The sequence below is a fragment of the Nymphalis io genome, chromosome Z (assembly GCF_905147045.1).
Source record: "Nymphalis io chromosome Z, ilAglIoxx1.1, whole genome shotgun sequence".
NCBI classification, from domain to species: Eukaryota; Metazoa; Arthropoda; class Insecta; order Lepidoptera; family Nymphalidae; genus Nymphalis; species Nymphalis io.
Genome location: NC_065918.1, coordinates 6,364,882 through 6,385,813, shown reverse-complemented (window position 1 = coordinate 6,385,813; position 20,932 = coordinate 6,364,882). Strand labels below are relative to the sequence as shown.

General features: G+C 31.5%; 1 protein-coding gene across 1 annotated transcript; it reads right to left on the bottom strand.

Annotated features, from left to right (window-relative positions):
* Positions 1–1,181: 1,181 nt before the first annotated feature.
* Positions 1,182–20,731, bottom strand: LOC126780559 (acetyl-coenzyme A synthetase). Its single transcript, XM_050505145.1, has 9 exons — positions 20,342–20,731; positions 17,270–17,465; positions 16,737–16,973; positions 16,514–16,629; positions 12,571–12,763; positions 8,924–9,057; positions 4,622–4,811; positions 4,277–4,466; positions 1,182–3,832 (listed from the first exon to the last, which is right to left on the bottom strand). Exons 1-9 carry the CDS (start codon positions 20,641–20,643, stop codon positions 3,390–3,392), a joined length of 2,001 nt encoding a protein of 666 aa, XP_050361102.1. The 5' UTR covers positions 20,644–20,731; the 3' UTR covers positions 1,182–3,389.
* Between the last annotated feature and the right edge of the window lie 201 nt (positions 20,732–20,932).

Sequence of the window (20,932 nt, the reverse complement as noted above, 5' to 3'; positions counted from 1 at the left end):
AGATTATATATAAATATATATAGTGTTGTTTCATAATTTGTACTAATATCATCAAAAATAAAATTTTCAAGATTTAGGAGCAGTTCAGTCTTCTACGTGTCTTCTCTACGAATCTCTACAATAGGAGTACTTAGTTCTTCCTTACTGAATACGTCTTTAGAGTTTTATTTCCTACTTGGAAAGTTCGCACAAGTCGAGCACGTGGCGAGGTCATTATAAATTCTGGAAAACTTAGCAAGTACTTTTACACAAGATTTTGTTGTTGCAAGGTCAATGTGTGGTAGAGATTTTATGTGCTCTTTTTTTTTTTTTTATAGAATAGGAAGGTGGACGAGCATATGGGCCACCTGATGGTAAGTGGTCACCAAACGCTCTTAGACATTGGCATTGTAAGAAATGTCAACCATCGCTTATAGCCAATGCACCACCAACCTTGGGAACTAAGATTTTATGTCCCTTGTGCCTGTAATTACACTGGCTCACTCACCCTTCAAACCGGAACACAACAATATCAAGTATTGCTGTTTTGCGGTAGAATATCTGATGAGTGGGTGGTACCTACCCAGACGAGCTTGCACAAAGCCCTACCACCAGTATAAGTACGCTACGCTTAAATAAGCATTTTTTAGGAAGTTATAATACGAAATAGGGAACGTGTATTTTGTATTGTATTAAAGAAAAACGAGTGGTGTAAATGGTGGTGAAAATGGTGGTTATGACTGTATCGAGAAAATATATATGTATTTTATTTTTGAAATGTTTAATTTTTGACCGTACATATATTTAATTTAATTATTTGTAATAAATATGGATTACTTCCTGTTTATTTGACGTCCATATTAACGTTGGTTACGTGCTCGTGTTGGTAAAACCGTTATCCGTTCTTGAACTTAGTTCCATTAGATAGCAAAACTTACTTCAAAAAAACGGTATTACGTCGGTCGTTCGCATTATTTTTACCTATTTAAGTGGCACGGCTTTCCGGATTCACGCTTCATTTTAAATATATCTATATTTTGGTCGAATATTTCAATCAAAGGAATATTTGATTCGAAATGTGAAAGTAATGTGATTGCATGTAATTTATAGAATAGGTATTAAGTGTAGTTTATCTTTAAAGTTTGTGTTCAAATACTGATATATATATTTTGATCCTGAATGGATAAATAATTAACAAACAATTGGAGTAATATATCACTTTTAATGATATGTTTGTTTCGACATACAATCACAATTCCATTCTTAAATCTAATTTTATTAGATTACACATACGTATCTATCTTCATTTCTTGGGACAAAATTTGTTTGTCATCGAAATATTAATAACATTTAATATCCATCAAATCTACAACACCAGCTTTACTAATTAATAATTTGAATATGAATCTATTATTCGCGTACTCAATTTTCATAACATTTTTAATGGATTCCGAAAGTACGTATTTCAATACATTTAATGATAATGACGTTTGTGACATGTTTAATTTTTTAATAATTTACAATGAAATGTATTAACAAAATTTTCGATAAAATATACTTTTAATAGTTTTTAAGTGTTATTTTTTATTTTAATTTAAACACATTGCGTTAAACATATTTGCTTTAATAGCATTTTAAAAAATATAATAAATCAATGCTAAAACATACACATAACAAATACAATGCGAAGCAATTTTTATACAATTACAAACAATATATTGAGAAAAAATATTATTTATCTTCATATTACTATATATCACTGTGAATATATTTAATATAATAACACAATTAAACGATACTCAAAACGCTGTTTAGTTTCTAAAGAGATCTTAAAATTCTGCTTTGAAATTATCGAATTCAGATATATTTTAATTAATTAAAAATTGTATATAAATTCGCGAACAATAGATCATATGTTATGAAGCAATTCAACTATAACCATGGCCTTCCTATACTACTTACAATAATAATAAATTCACAAATACATATTTCCTACCTTATATAATCAAATTGTGCTTCACAAAGAGGTGCAGTCGGATCTGTCGACTGTAATTACATCTACAAATCGATTACATGAACCTAACTATTCTAATACGTGGCCACAATAATAGAAATATCAATCCGTGTGCGTTAATATATCAAGTTTATGTAGAATTCAACATTAAGATAATAGATTATACCGCTAAAGCTCCTTCCTTACAAGTAATATCGACTGCAATATCAAAATAATAGGCAGTTTACCTTAATATGAACTCATTGTATACAATTTATTATTCAAGATATAAAATGCGTTTAATATTCGTTATTCAATGGCAACGGAGTTAGATATGTTTGGTCAATTTTAACTGTTTAATATGTAACCAGAATTAGTACTATTTAAAATAACCCCTAATAAACTAAATATACAATTGATTGTAATAATATCTACTAAATAAATCCCTGTTTAAAATCATCATTATTTGTGACATTACAATAGTATACCAAGCGTATAACCATTAGAGAAAAACTTTTAATAACATACTAAATTATAATTATATTTACGAATAATAAATAAATGAAATTAAGCTGTTAGTTTCAGATTCACAATAAATTATTATAAGATAATTATTAAAAACTAACAAATAACAATATAGCTGAAAGTACAGTTTTCTCAACAAATGTTTGGTAATTTGATGGATATTTAAAAATTGATTTTAATTATTTAAAATATCGCACAAATATAACTATAATTACATATAAAATTATGCAGTAATAAATCATACTTTATTATTAGGATATAGATTTTACGATTGGCGTAATTTTGATTGATCGTGAGATTTTATATTAGGTATGTGGCTCGGACAAAAGGTAAACATGAGACTTCATAGATATTACGATTTTAGGCAATCATATTAAAGTATTTTATAAATAAAACTTTTTGATATTTATTTATTTCATATTTTATGCATTTATGTCTAGAAGTTCTAGGTGATAGATTCTATGGAATGATTTTAATTCGGACTTATTTTAAAATGCTCAATATTGTACGTTAAAAACGACATAGCTTTTATACCAATAATAAGTTTTGTAATAATATAACTGCGAAACATGTTTGTTCAATCCTTCGTAAGGACGACATGTCATTTATTTCTGAGTTAAACACCCTATGGGAACGAAGCGATTGGTACCTAATAATTATATTAATTACCATTTTAATAGAAGTTTCCTATTAATTTTACAAAAACAATATATTGATATAGATATTGTAATTATATTTAAACAAACAACGTGGCCATGCTCAAACGCATTGTTACAAATATTGTGCATTTTTAATTAACATTCAACTATCAATATAATCTATGCGGCATTAGTCAATCACGATAAAGGGATCTAGAAAATGAAATAGGAACGTAAGAAGAAGCCAGTCGTATCTAAGCTTTGGGCCTGTTGTTCAACAGTTCTTCGACGACAGACGGATCGGCCAGCGTCGAAGTATCCCCGACATCTTTTTCTCCCAGAGCGATTTTTCTAAGTATCCTCCTCATAATTTTACCGGATCTCGTCTTCGGCAGCCCAGGCGCATACTGAATGGTGTCTGGGGCTGCGAATGCACCAATTCTATTTCTGACGCGTTTCTTCAAAGCATCAATTAAGTCAGCGTCGAATTTTGTACCCTCATTGAGTATGATGAAACAGTAAAGTGATTCCCCCTTCACCGGGTGGGGTTTGGAGACTACAGCAGCCTCAGAGACCCTAGGCTCTTCAGTGAGCACGCCTTCTACTTCCGCCGTCGACATCAAGTGACCGGATACGTTCAACATGTCGTCAATACGTCCCGTCACCCATAAGAAGCCATCTTCGTCACGTCTGGCGCCTATTTCAAAAGAAACGCAAAATGATACCTGACACTTCTATAAAAGCTTTGCATATTCTAAAATTAAAATGTATCATCTGCTATCTAGAGACATCCGACAAAGGTTTAAAATGTAGAAACCAATAATTTGTAGGTATGTTTTTCATAAGTTATTATTAAAAATAACATTAATATATATAATAACATTAATAATATTTGCTTACTACCTGAATATTACAAGATACTATTTAAATTTAGAGAAAATGTCAAAGCTTGCAAATACTACTTTCTAATGAAACTATGAAAATGTATTTTTAAGTAACTATATGATATCAACTATATGATATTAAATATGTACCTACTTAAAAAATCCTTTACAGTTAATTTTAGCATTTTTTATTGATTGCCTTACAAAACAATTTATTCCGTTATAAAGATCAATAAAAAAAAAAAAGAATAACAAACCATCGCCAGTGCAATAATATCCATTGAATTTCGAGAAATAGACCTTTTCGTAACGGTCATGGTCACCAAATAGGGTCCTCATGGTCCCAGGCCAAGGCTTGGAGAAGACGAGATATCCTTCACCGACTCCCTCAATCACTTTTCCATTCTCATCGATAAGACTCGGTTCAACTCCGAAGAAAGGGAAACCCTTTTATGAATAATTAATACACATAAGACATTATATCGCAGACATCTAAGTTCTATTAATACGAATTCAATAATTACTTACTTTTCTAAGAAAAAATTAAATTGAATACGCTAATACTACGTTTCTATTGTTAAATGATAAAGATGATATCTTACAGCAGCTCCAGGTTTCATTGGAGTAGCTCCAGGGAGACTGGTGAGAACGTGACCGCCAGTTTCGGTCTGCCAAAAAGTGTCAACGATGGAACATCTGCCGTTGCCAACCACATGGTAATACCAAAGCCAAGCTTCAGGGTTAATGGGTTCCCCTACACTTCCCAAAACTCGAAGTGATTTCAAATTATGCCTAAAACATTTGTTTATTTATATAATGAAATATGATATATAATATTTACGGAATATGAAGCATAAACACAATAAACATTTTAATATCTTCTTATATGCCATAGCTGGAATCGTCATCTTTTTTTGAAAAATCTGGCACTAAAGTTGTTGATGTAATTATTAAACAACTTTATGTTGTTACTGATATTATGGAAGAAAGTTATTATTTATATTTGGTTCCTATATTCATGAGTTAATTTACGCTCCCAAAAGGAGTCTTTACCTCAAAGTTTACAAATAGTTAATTTATGTAGAATTAATACAGTTGTTTTGTCTGAAGCGTCACTCCTAAGTAATAAAATCATGAGATAACATACCATGAAAATAACAAAAATATACAAATCAAGCCGAGACTACCTGCGGCACAAGTGATCTGCTGGAGCTTTGAATGTAATTCTTAGAGGTTCTTAGAGTTATAATATATTGAAAAATCTATTGTCTAATATTAGCTTAAAATAATGTTGTTGAATACTGGGCAAAGTAAACATATTTTACTTTTTTAGGCATTTATAACTGAATGAAAATTAAATTGTATTATTAATAAAATATTTTAAGGCCTTCCGATGGTAAGTGCTCACCGTCCATAGACATTCACGTTGTAATTGATATTTGTTGTTGAAATGACCTAGAACAATCCGTGTGGAACCCTCACTTTTAGTATAAAGCCTAACAGACAAATAATATTGGCCTTATATTGAGGTAGGTAAACATATATTTTAAACATATTTATTTTCTCTTTTAAATGTTCTTAGTATTATTTTGCATCGACATTTGACAATCAAACGCTGGTTATGCGCAAGCGCAATTTAGTATTAACCAAGTACTTATTATAACATCGCACCTAATAAATACAATCGAACGCAAGGTCAAGTCCGGCCATTCGCGTAGAGGCGAAGTAAGAAGTGTACAAACAAATTATCATTAAAAAAATATAATAGTATCGTTTACTTATTTTATTCTGAAAATGAATGTTTACCATATTTTGATCAGTATCTATTACAAGTTTAACAACAATGAGAATAGTATTAACTACTTCGAGAGTTATATATTTTTAGTTTTTTTCCTTGCTGAGACAAAAAAAATTATTTTATTCCCGATGAATATTTTGCATTTAACTGTACTTAATTACATGAAAAGTAACAAAGCCAAATAAGCAAATATATTAAATTCCGTCACTCAGGAGGAAACATCAACACACTGTTTCTCCGACGCTTAAAAATGAATAGATGTCGACTCAGATAAACTTAAAAATCTAACATAATTTTTTTCGGTTTTGAATGTGTACTTATTAGTAAAGTCAACTTAAAGTAATGAAATTCGTGAAAATGGTTTCATGTGAAGGCATAATTATACATATAACTTACGATGGCATGTTAATAAGTACTTATTCTAAAAATTAAAAAAATATATAATGATTCTCGTTATCGTCTAAAAACTGGCGTGTATTGATTAGACCATGATATAATTCGGTATTTAAAATCTGTCGTATGCTTCTTAAACGATCCCAACATACTCGAGACATTTGCATTGGAATATATTTTTGATCAACAATGATCAAACACGGCACCTTGCTATATGTGATGTGTCCCTTCTTTAAAATGCAAAGCATTTGCCGGTCAAATCTGATAATCCATGCACTTTTACGATAATCTCCGGTGTCACACTGTTTGGATGGCCACCATCCTACCTTTTACCAATGTACGAGGAACCTTAAAACCTTTGGGTTTCTTCAATAATCTCAGTGTCTAAATATCCGAGCAATGTCGGGATCATTGTTCGGATATCCAGATACTTAATCATTGCTTTAATCGAATTTTATCCATTTTCAAGAAATTGCGAAATAGCAATTACATTTTATTCGCGTGACTAACTTGAATTTGTTTATGTGTCAATATTTTTTTACAAAATTGAAGCGTGACACGTAGAACGTCTGGTGTGGGCTAACAAATTATTCAATATACCTCGTAATAATGAGAGACTGAAACAAATAAAATAAAAGACACTAGAATTTTCAATATGTTTCTAATCAAGTAGGATACTCAATAGCTTATTTTAAGGCACACGACAACATATTATATTATTTTACAAAATAAGGCGTGTCGCTGTTTATTTTTTACTCTTGACCGCTGAAACTATAACGTTTATTTCTTGTTGACCTCCATTCAAGGGATTGTAATACGATGATATGTTTACAAAAACATCATTTTATGAGTGATTTGTTTTTTAAATATTATGATAATCGATATACTTTATTAGAATAGGGGAAAGGCCAGTGATTATCAATGGAATAAATACGGTTATATAATGTTTTTCGAAAAGAGATGGAGTTATTATTTTAAATGAAATTTAAATTGTTTAAAATGTTTTTATGAATCATTATATGTATCAACACCATAAGTATTATATATATTATTTTTTCACTGAAAATCAACATGACGTTGCCTTGAATTGACTTTGATAAAATAAGACTAACAACAGAAGCATTCTGTAAGAAACAAATTTGATACTCAATGATTGATGTGTTCTTAAAGAATTTAGCTGTATTTGTAACTAATATTATAAATTCGGAAGTAACTTTGTCTGTCTGTTACGCTTTCACAGCTAAACTAGTGAATTAGATTTAATGAAATTGGGTATGAGGTATGCTTGAACCCTAAGAAAGGACATAGGTACGTATTAAGAAACACTAAATACGATATTATTTTTTAACTCGGTAGATAGACTAATTATTTATAATAATACATACTTTGAAATGTAATAAAACAATGTAACAATTTTTATTCAAGATTCAGTTAAAATTAACAAGAAAATATATAAGTTAGATATATAATCTAACCGTTTAATAAATAAGTTAAGTTACAGTATAAATAATAAAAGCGAAATTTTGTGTGTTTTTTACTCAAATTCGCTCTAACGACTGGACGAAATCAAATTTTTAAGTAAATACTAAAATAAAAACCAGGGTTCTCGCAACATTTTTCTACCGCCGGACATGAGATCAATTATAAAAATTACAAACCAATTTAACTCAGTATCGCTTGCCCCGATTTGAACTCGCGATCTTACGTGTTTAATGTGTATTCTCTGGAATAGTTTTTGAAGACAAATGGCCACCTTTTGACACTGGCATACTCATTCTTTAAATCGGAAAACAATATTTACTGAGTTATGTTTCTTGGCGATAGATTATGTGCGTGTGTGACCTTCCTAGAAGGGCTTGCACAAATCCTTAACACCAAGTAAACTGACATTACTCTGAATTCGTTTAAAACTAGTGCGTAACGGGGCAAATGAATTAAATTCAAATAGTAATAAATGTTTATAATAAATCTTAAGTGACCAATGCCTTTATCAGTAAATGTCCAATCGTCCTTGCTCATGTAAGTGAGCCCGTAGCAACAATCGACTAGCGACCATGTCAAACGGTTACGGAGCAACATATAAAACACTTCCTTAATGTCACTGCTATGTCTAAGCTTGGTTACACCTTGAGGTTAGTGGCTGTAGCGTTGCCGCTCTGCTGAATCCGCTTCATTTTGGAGAAAGTCAATGTTATAATCGTTTCTTAGTTCGCCTCTCATGTTCATCGTATGTGCAATTTATATTTAATTTTCACCGTATTAAATACATATATATATTTAGGCAACGTGAGGTTCAATATTGCACTATTCAATACTGGATATTCGTTTTAAAGTTTTTATTGAATTGCAATTCATTTCATGTCGTGACATCTTGGAACTCATACCTATCGGAAGTCACTAACCAAATCAAACATTCAACGGAACAATATGGCAATGTATGTACTATGATAAATGTAAATCTTTATAAACCTTTTTTTGATCCCTTTTGGAACTCCCTTACCTAACGAGTTTTCTTCATGTTATGAAGACATTGCTTAGTCCTAGAGTCTCGGCCAGACCAACCAATACCCACCGCTCATTTGTACAAAATAGCACCTAGATTTTTTACACGTCAATCCTACCAAGGATAAACAATAATATAATTAAAACCGAGTCGAGGTACAGGTGGAGACGCTACCTTTACAGCTAATTAATATATGTATTTAGTACTTACGGTCTGACAATATCGTCGCCGAATTTCATCAGCGACCTTATAGCAGTTGGAGCGGTGTAGAATTGTGTAACTTTGTATTTCTGAACAAGGGACCAGTAACGATCGTTCTCCGGATAAAATGGAGTACCCTCAAACTGAAAAAAAAAGTAGAAAACTCTAGGTATCGTTCAGTTCTCAACTCATTTGTGTCATAAAAAAATTATTTCATATATTTTTGGTATGAATGCAGTTGTATACTGATTCGTCTAGTCTGTAATAGGAGAGTGAAGATTTGCGCATTATTTTATTTGCTTTCACCATTTTTTTATTCACCTGAGCTATTTTCTGAAATGTAATGCTAACGGTATTAATAACTTAATTCAATGCAAACTTATTTTTATTAATATTTCATAAATTATACCAAGCTACATACACCTTACAATACTACTCAACATTTACTTCTAAGAATTGTATTGTATTTATCTTGAATTATTTGTAGGTGCTCGATTAACTGGAAATGAGCAATCATCTTATTTTAGTCATAACAATGTCTATATTTATTTTGTTCGATAAGTCAATTTAATCGGTCGACCAAGTTGTTTTTTTTTTAATTTTATGTGCACTGTGTTACGTTACTTAGCTATTCGACAATAATTATACGTATCTCGTGAGGTAATCAGTTCATGGCTTATTCAATAAATAATTAAGTAACAAAAAATTTATTGAATTTGAATAACAATCCAATCATATTCAAATAGATGTCATAACATTTTATTGTTTTATTTTTGTTTAGTATTATACTTAGAGCCCACCAAATTGGAGATAGAAGGAGATCTCTACTAATCCCATTGATTACATAAAGAACATTAACTCTTAACCCACCTCCGCGTTGGTGGATAACAGACAACAGTAAATCATGTTCGCAAATTGTCTGCTCGCAAAAGGCACAAGGTCGCAAATCAAACTTAGTATTGTATTAAATAATGTGGCACCCAATATGACGGTTTGGTCTTGAAAAAAATACGAAAATTAGTAAACGGTACAAAAAATTAAATTAAATATAATTTAGCTAGAAAATTTTGTACATATTAGATATGTTTATTATTCCGAGGACCTTTTTTTCGAATATATTTCCATGTTTGTTTAATATGTACATAGTTGAAGTCATTCTAAAAGTAATAAACATTATTAAAATTACGCAAGATATATTGTATCTAAAAATTCAGCAATATACTATTACTGAAGCGTATTTACGAAAGTATGTTACGTTGTGTTATGTAATTTTTCTAAAATTTTAATAATATACGAATACTTTGCAAGTTATATAATAGTTTGTTCTAATTATATTTTATCTTTACGATTCATATTCATAATCATTTGGATGCTGCCTTCCTTTGGTAAAATAAATTGAACTTGAAAGATAAGATTTGCCTGCTAACCTCTTTCTTTGATATGATAATCCATTAGCAAACTGATAAACATAGGGTTTGTTTCAATTACCCAATGATAAATAATGTTAAAGATTAAGGAAATACATATATCACACATATGTTTAATGGCACAATATCGATTTTAGGTCATTATATTACTTATTATTATTATTTATTATTATAAGCCTGGTGTGCCCCAGAGCTGGGCAAAGGCGTCTACTTTCTTTCCACAATTCCCCATTTTCTGCTACATAAAACCAATCTTTCCGATAGGAGTCCAGCTCGTCTCGCCATCTCCGTCGAGGCATGCCGCGATGTCGTTGGCCATAAGGGGGATCTATTCGGTTGTTACTTTGGGCCAGAGATCATCTGACATTTGACGGATATATCCTGACCAGATCCATTTCAACGTCGCAGCTTTGTGAGTGACATCGATGATTCCAGTTTTAAAGCGGGTCGCAGTATTCCTAACTCAGTCTGATTATTTGATTTTACGCTCCATTGATTAGCATACTGCGAGAGCGGACCTCTGTTGAAATGTCAAAGACCATGTTTGGGAGGCATATGTTAAAATAGGAAATGCATACGTCCATAAGCTTCCTCTTTAGGGATAGTGGGAGATTGCCCTTCATAAGATCTTTCATTGTCCAAAAACTTTTCCAGGCGTTTTCAATGTGTCTAGCAATTTCTTTATTTTGTCTCACTTGGAAAGAGATTACATTGCCAAGATAGAGGTAGTCATCGATGTATTCGATTTCACTTGCCCAACTGTTATTGGATGATGAGTGCAATTTGTCATCAATTTTGTCTTCGCCTTGTTCATTCGAAGTCCGTCCTCGAAGCTTGCCTTGCTAAGGTCTTGAAGCATTGATGTCAACTCGGAAGCTGAGCACGAAAAAAGGACTACGTCGTCAGCGAAAAGAAGTTACTTTCTTGTCACGAACAACTATGCCTCTATATGCCCAGTTAGTTGCTAGCTTTCTGAAAACTTCCTCCAGTACGGCTGCAAACAGTTTCGGTGATTGCGGATCTCCTTGTTTAACTCCTTATTTTACTTAAATAGAGCGAATTTCGAATAATATTTTTTAAAGGGTTTATAAAAAATCAAATTGGTCGTGTTATTTTTTAGTTATCATTTTATCAAACTTTCGACAAGGCAACAGTTAAAAATTTAATGTGATTATTAAATTATGAAACATGATAAATTTATGTAACTAATGTCTCTTATGAAATTTCTGTAAACAAAATTAAGTGTTTTTATATGAGCATAGTTAAGTATTTAAGTTAGTGCAATAGCAGAGTAATTAATAAAGCTTTTGCAAGGCCTTGTGTCACAGCCGTGATCGTGCGTTCATTTCCTATGAATAATAACCGCGTATGGACCTCTTATGACAGGGCCATAATTTTGTGTATATTTCATGATGGTCTGTTTAATCACACCTCTGATGATCACAAAGCATTACGCGTAAAATTTTATACTTATTCGTGCATTTTCTTAATAATAAATAATTATAATTATTCTAAGTCGTCGTATGTATTCATAATGTTAAAATTTTATATTCAAGTAAAAATATAATAATTAATTTAATATAATCAGCTGTAACTTGTAATGTAATGTTTATGACCTGAATTAGTAGTATACTTTTTCTCCTAATTTACATATCATATTATTGTGTAATATAAAGTTAAACTGATTTTTTTTTACTGATATTTATTTTTATGTAGGTTGGTACTAACTTTAAATAACTTTCTTTTTAGACCTTTAAAATTTCCGTTGGGTTGAATGGTTATTATATTGGAAATAGGCCAACATTTTATTAATATGAATAGAGACGAGTTAGTTATGGTGCAGTAAATCGAGGACAAAAAATCGTAGCAAAATGACTTCGTAGTATGAGTCACCGCTTACATAACATGTATATTGATAGTCTTATGCAGATTTTTGTAAGGCAAATCATCACAAAATATCAATTCTATTATATACAGTTTTATCACTGAGCTATGATACTGACGAGAACACGACTGAGAAATATCAGAAAGACTGACTACATACATGCATCAAATATCGACCATATACGAAGTGAGTTCTTATAGAATAGCACTGCAAAATGAATTTTGATCAATGCTAAAACGAAAATGCGTTAAAATGTACCATTCAATCCTAAGCAACAATATGTTAATTTCTAAAGCTTAATGTTTTTATTTGGTACTTAAAATGTCTTTAAATCTAGATCTTACCATGACGGAAGTGGCGGCATTGGCTAGTGGCGCATACACGACATACGTGTGTCCGGTGATCCAGCCGACGTCTGCCGTGCACCAGTAAATGTCCTTTTCACGGTAGTCGAAAACGTAGCGAAAGGTTGCAGTAGCGTACAGCATGTAACCCGCAGTCGTATGCAGCACGCCCTTCGGCTTACCAGTCGATCCGCTATTAAAATATAATCCAATAATTAACTGACATGTCACGGTGTTTGTGGACGCACTCCTCCGTAAGGGCTCGACCGATTTTTTTTTTATATACATATGAGAAGTATAAGAATAGGTTGTAAATTAACTCCAAATTTTTACTCCCCGTCCTCCCATTTTTAATCGTATTTTAGTATTTTTGTATGAACAATATCCAAATAATTCAATCGTCGTTTGAATTTCAAACAGAACGAAATTATTTATAGTGTTGAATGATAGATGGCGATCCGTCCGCCTCATCGTGAGAAGCGCCGCGTCATTTTGCATTTGTTATGTCTGACAACACAGTGCGTGCCCAATTTTCTACTTCATTTATATGATTTATTTTAATATATAAGAATATATATAATATATATACATGTACCAACCTTCCTACAATCATAAAGATTGTAAAACGGTTGGTAAAATACTAAAACAACAAATACATCAGTAAGTACAACAATTTAGTCTATTTATGTGTGTGTGAAAGATACAATGAATTATGGCAGCAAAATGCAAGGAGGCCATTTGGGCCGTCGAACGAATAAAGCAATAAATATGCGAAACAGTAGAGCAGAAAGAACAGACGAACAAATCCAACAAGATAACGAAAATGTGCGAATGAGCACGTCGCAATTGCGTGCATCTTAATCACAAGAGGCATGAGCTGAACGAAATCAACAACGACAATCGGAACGGACACAAGCGCGCCGGTTCGTAGTTAACACACGCAGAGGACATTTCCTCAACGCCAACAAGTACATCGAGCATTTATATCCGCTTTGTTCCTTCGTCTAGAATTCGAGTACGAGCCAGATATTAAATATTCCGAAAGTGCAGATTGGTGCAATGGACGAAGAATGTACCCATTGTCATGCGTTCAAATTCAAACATGAGTCAGCCGGGATGCGTTGCGCATTAGGAAAAGTCCAACTAACAGAAATTGAGACACCACCAGAACCATTGAATGGTTTGCTCCATAGCACGGACCCAGATTCAAACCTTTTCCTGAAATCCATTCGCACATGAAAAAATATTGCAAAGGACTTCGTTCCTGACGGGTGCCCCAACCGCACTCTTTTTTGTTATCATTTTAATTTAGACGGGACTTATATCGTGTCTTCTACGCAATTTTATGGTGGAAAGTCGAAAAACTGAAACTGCAGCAAGTGTAAATAAGGCAACCTTAAAAAATAAGTTAATAAATCATATAAATGATGATGGATTTTCAGAAGTATTTACACATTATGTATACACACTCAATACACATACTGTTCGAGTGTTTACTATTACATGCATTACAGAGAAATTATAGTGAAACATATGCTCAGCGTCACATAACTATCAAAAGAAAAAAAAACAATATCAACTTCAAAATGCAAAATAAATATGTTCTTAATTGTCGCTATTATTATATGTATGGGCGCATATCACCATCTATCGGCATCAATTATCATATATAAATATTTTTGGTTTAAATAATCGTTTAAATTATTTTATTTTATAAATGTCTTAAACACAAAATTTATATTCCAATTGTAGTTCTTAAAAATTGAAAAAAAATAAAAAAAATAATTTATAGTAGACACTATAAACCATTGATTTAATTGTTTGAAACTTTTAAAGATATTTTGAATGTTTAATTTATTGTTAAAGGATTTAATTTACTTTGACAATATTCTAACTAAAATCTGATAGTATTCATATCATTCATAATCAAATTTAGTTATATTATGCAATAATAAACTCATTTGAATTCTGTTAGCAGCGCCATCTTTGAACAGACTATGCTAAAATAATGTTTGTTTATATAATTTGTGGAAAATCTCGAGTTATATAAAATTCAATAAAATATTTATTGTAAATATTAAGCTTTATTTCACAAATTATCTAGCAGTAATTTAATTTGGTTGTTTTAATAGAAGCCGTTAGTTGCTAACAATGCGAAGGTCGGTCGTTTTGAATCGATTGGAAGTCAAGAAAAAGACGTGGTGGCCGTAACTGGAATTTAAAAAAATAAGTCTCCTCTGTAATTATCAAAAAATAAATTTAGTGAAGTTGATTTTTTTATATAACTTATAATTCGCTATTTTATACTTAATTTTGAATAAATTACTATTTTCTTAAAATATTAAATGAAATTTAAATCTGAAAAATGAAAAATTTGTATTGAAAAAATAATAAAAAATAACATAAAATATACAAATAAGAGAGAGGGTTGAATAAAGGAGGACTACGCTTTTTGGTGTGACAAGAATACACTAATGTAATCAATAAAAGTTTATGTTTTTTCAACTCAATATCATAAAGAATTTCGTTCTGCCCCCCGACCGCACAATATTTTTTTATTATTATTTAAAATTTTAAGCCGCTATATAAAAATTGGACGCGGTGCCCTTCAGAACTTTGAAATTTAAACCAAGCGCTTAATAGAAATTAATATCTTAGGAGTTACGGCAAAATTAAAATACTCGCGCAAGAAAAAATATTATGGTGGTGGCCAACGACGCAATGGCGAAGACCACATATTCACCATCACCGGTTTGAAAGGCGAATGTAGTGTAACTACAGGCACAAGGGACAATTTAGTTCCCAAGGTTGGTGGCGCATCGGCGATATATGGGATAATATTTTTTAAGTGTCAATATCTATGGGTGGTGGTGACCATTTACCAATATTAAAAAGAAAACAAAACGGGCCACCTGTTGCAAAAGGTCTTATAATGTGGGACGAATTTACAATGAGCCACCACTCATATACACATAGAAACCTATAGACCCCTAGCACATTACTGTATGGGCGAATAAATCGATTGGCGAATGTTTATACATTATTGAAGAAAAAAATGGACTGCATAAAATCCTTATTTTACCTGTACGAAGTCGGGGCGGGCTGTTATAGTATACCTATCATATATTACTTTAGAAAATCCCAAGGGGTCCAACCAAAAATAAAATAACACGTCTCTAACCGCTTCGCAATGGAGAGGGGGCTCAAATATCAAATTGCCTAATGGCCTTGGATCTTTAGTCGGTGCCTGAGAAAATCGCCGGTTCGATTGTAATTTCTGATTCTCTGGACTTTTTAATTACTTACTCTTAAGGAGAAAAAAGAATGTTCGTAAATTCCTGAAAAAAGGGAAATTGCTAGTCCTCTGTGTAAAAATAATGAGTCAAACTCTAATTGTAGAATTGGGTCATATATCCGATTATAACGTATCAATATCAAAGTTCATGGCGTTAAGTCAATATGCCATGGAGTTATTAATATGACTCTATGACCTTGTTCGTATTGACTTAGTAATATTGCTAGTTATTTCCATTTAAAAACTCTATTGACATTTCACTTTAGTTTAATAGTTTGTATTTGTATGGACATTATTTTTAGTATACAAATATTGACATTCATTCGTATTAGGGCGGGTTGTTTAAGAAATATTCCGAATAATTGTAAGCCATCGACAAATGCAATTTAAAATGTGGTAATTTATGAATTCGGATTAAATGAAGCACACAATAGAACAAAAGTGAAGTTGAGTTTTCTGAAGATCTTTTTATGTGAAACGTTTATATTTATCACACTTGAAGAAAACACAAGTTAGTTATATAACATAGTGCACTAGAAAAATGTCAAATATTTAAAATATACGATAAATGTTTTTGTAAGCGCAAAATGTTTTGAAATTGTCGCGTTGTACACTATTTCGTTTGAGTTAATTTAGTAAATAACTTACCTCGTATAAAGCATGAATAGGGGGTCCTCGGCATCCATCCATTCTGGAGGGCAGATGGTCGATTGACCCTCCATAATATCGTGCCACCAAACATCAACATCGTCGTTCCATTTATACTGTAAATATGAATTACTGTTATTATGAAACTCCGTTTCGACTTTAGACTTGACTTAATCTTTTGATACACCACACCAATTATTATATTAGTATTTAAAAAATGTACCAAATATTTTTCATCAGCCATTCTTCCACAAGGGGTCACTCTATTTAAATGAGATACAACGATACACATGTTCACTTTGTGGTTGAAGTTCTTTTTGGCTTTTTCCAATGCTTCATCACATGTCTTCTTCAAGACCAACAGCTTTTCTCCTCGCCATGCACCATCAGTCGTTACAAGAACCTTAGCCTTGCAGTCAGCCATACGCTCCGCCAGAGAATCCGACGAGAAACCCGCAAACTGTTAAAAAGACCATTCTTACATAATTACAAAGATTTATTGCATTAAAAAGTCTTTATTTATTTTAGAACAATAATTGGAATTAAATAACATTAGTAGTTGCAGTTAACATCTGTTTCTGTAGTGATAATCATCATTTAAATTATTTCTCATAACAGAATTTAATAGTCTAAAAAATGATGATGATAAAAATTACCTCCTGACCGATTTCAGTCCTGGCGGTCACTCTGAACGCACTCTGAACGGCAAACAGACTTAAAGTCTAAACAATAAGATATATGCAAATTTTGCCTTACCACTACGGAATGAATAGCGCCGATCCTGGCGCATGCCAACATGCATACGACAGTCTCCAAGATCATTGGCATGTATATCGAAATCCGGTCGCCTTTTCTTATACCATTTTCACGCAAAGCATTAGCTAACTGACAAACTAAGTCCATCAGTTTTTTGTACGTAATGCGGCTGTAGTCGTCGGGGTGATTTCCTTCCCTGATGAATGAATGGACATTAGAACAACGTATTCATTCATGGGCTTTGTTTTTTGAGAGGCATCATTAATATTATAATGCAAAAAGTTCTAATCTGATCTTTCATATTAATTTAGTTTATTGTTTCAAATCGGGCATATGCTCCATAGTATGCTATAATCAACGAATAAATTAACTATAAATAAATATGAGGGTTGGATGATTCACTTTCGATACAACTTTGAGCATGCGATGATTTATTAAAAAAAAAATAGGCACAAGAAAATTGATTGGGGCTTGCCCGGTTTGAACCCGCAATTTTCGATTAAGATTAACGTGGTCTAGCCAGTAAGTGATCCCTGTTCATTATTCTTGGTAGCTAGTAATATTATTATTAGGTATACCGATTTTGTTCAACACATCAGCAATTAGCACTAATATACTTATTGCCTAAATGTCCTTTTGAGAGACTTTATATTAGAAACTGTAGCAATAATTTTATTTCTACCAATAAAGTTTAATGATTACATATAATAATACACCATTATATATTACTAACTATCCATCTTTCTTATAATGACATAAGATGTCGATCAAGAAACTTTGTCTTGGTATTCAAAAGTGCTTGTAATAAGCCTACTTTTATAAAACTTCTAACATGGACGGAATTTTTAAATTTTATTGGTACCTACGTATAAAAATGATTTTCAAGAAATAAGTAGGTCAATGTAAAGAAGGATAAAGGATATTGAATTTTCCGTAACTACGATGACGCGTATGTACTTAATGTGTATTATACGCGAGTGGTCAGGAATAATTAAGTTGTTTAATACTACATGCACAATATAGGTAGGTTCAGATATCGATAATATTGCTTTAAGAAGGTATAGGTCTTTCTGTTGTTTTTGGTAACACCTAAAGAAGACAATAAAAATTCATTCATTCCATTCATTGAAATCTGTAATACTAAAATATTGCTTAAACAAGGAAAAACAAGAGATATGTAGAAGGACAAAATATAGTGTACAATTTATTGATTACTTTTTTCTACAATTGCTACAAGTGTATGGGGTTTTATTCTTTTTTATTTTTACCATTTATATATGTATAACAATTATAAAACATTTCAACAATTATATCAGTACTTAGGTGTTTGCAACTCAATCATTTTAATTAGTTTCAGTATGACGTAATCCACTTTAACTGTCGTATGTTATCGTTTTATCTCAAATAAATATTTGTTATCAAAAGTCATCTGCCTTATGAACTGCTTATAGAAATATATTGCAACTTATATAATGAAATGCATATAGGCAATGCTAGCCTAGCACTCATGACCCCAAGCTGACCTTTTAATAATAAAATTGAGGTGTTGCCCTCACAATCACAGTAAAAGTTCTATTCTATAAATTTTGTCTTCTTTTTATTTCTCGTTAAGTGGTTATTATAGACAGAATTCGACGACTTTAGGTTATATAAACGTTGCTTAAAGGCTCTTTAGTTAAACACTGAATTCGCTCTTTCTGACATTATTGATTTGACATTCGAAAGAAGAAGACAGCATTGTTTAACTAATCACTCGCTAAATATCGTTTATAAGTAAGGCCGTTGTTATTACCTAAGGATAAAGATAGAATTATTTTTAATGATGAAGCTCTTGCTCATATTTAAAAAAACGATGCTTTAAATGTAAATTGTCACATATTATTAAAAAAAAAATTTAAAATATCTTTCAAACCTATTTATCTTTTGATCGTCAGGCTTTGCTACAACATAAAAATAAACGTGATTGATAACGAATGCTTTTCAGTAACATTGACAAGAATCTGCCCTTTGTGATGCATACTCGCGGCATCTTTGTGACTCGTTTAACACATAATGGTTATTATTTGCTAGTCTTATATTCAATCAAGAACACTTTAACGTGCATTATTCACCTATTTAAAAAACGATAAATTAAATTAATTAACAAAAAATTAACTTAAATTAAATTAAAACTTTTGACGTGAGGTATTCACGTTCTAATTAAAAAAAAAAACTTTATATCTATAGATTATGACTTGTAAGAAGTTTAATAATACAACAAATAAAATTAATTAAATCCTAAACGGCAAAATCATCACATAATTTTCGCATTGTTAAAAATAGTCGTTAAAAAATCAACTGCAATGCGGAGAATTGACCCTCGAGATGTGCTCAAAATCTGTTGATTGCGCAGCGTTATGTTACCTATCTAATACAATCTTATAGATTTAGTCTACATGTCTGACCTTTTTCGGTTCTTAATGATTGCTTTGGTTATTATATTTAGTGGAGATTTTCACATATTACATACTTATAATTTAATTTAATTTAAGTAGTTAATACAATTATAGTATTTTGTCCGTTGTCGTTTATTAATTTCGTAAGATAATAACTAAATAGTAAGTAAATAGAAATATAAAAAAATATATTTTAAATATATATATAACAGTTAATAAAAGAAGAAAAAAGAAATTCATAAATGAGTGATAAAGATAAAACATTTCAAAGGGTAATTAATGTAATACATAATTAAATGATATAACATATTATTTGTAATTCTTTTAATGAAACGATTAAAATATGATAAAAAATATATTTAAATTTACTTATGGAATAGATGTATTACGAAAAACAAAACAATAAAATAAAGCGTCTTCAATTTCACAAAAAAATCAATTTAAATAAACGTAAGTAATTACTCTTAGGTAATAGTAAATAATACATTAAATAATAATATTACGTAATGGTCGCAAATAAAACAAATAGGAAAATCGTACCAAATAAGAAAAATCAATACGTTCGCGCGCCGTCTCAGTGCGATGCATTCGCTCAGCTGACTATTGATTATTCAATGGCAATTGCAGAAATACTTACCAGTAGTAAGCGATCTTGTCCCCATGACCATTCCTTACGTTTCGATCTAAAAGGTTAAAGCAAACATTGGTTACAGCCCCTTGCATCCATTTAACAAATATGTCCCCTTTGCTAAGATCGAAGTTGTACGAAAGGAAATTTCCGGGCTGAAAAGGGGTCTGCCAATGGAATTCATTAGCTATTTCGGTCCAAAATCCTTCTGGGTCTTCAATAGATTTTTTGTGCATCTCTTTGTACTTCTCGAAAGAGGGCAAACGCGATTTTTCGACTACATAGTCGGATGGTTGGTAAACGCGCGACATATTAGCAGATTACGCTAAAAAGTCGCGCAGTAAATTATACTTGTCTTTCCAAGACGCCGTCCGCGCGGTTACTGGCTAGTGAAGTGAACAGTGTAGCTAACTTGACGTTTGAGTTTGACAGTGCAGGCTTGTGCAGAAACCGCGATCTATAATATTATGTATAGTGACGCATGCGTAAAAGACATGCGCAAGTCTAGTTTAAGTTCTGCTAATTATTATAATTACGTTCATAATTCTACAATTGACTTAAAGAAATATATTTAAAAAATATTAGTAAATAGATATTTCA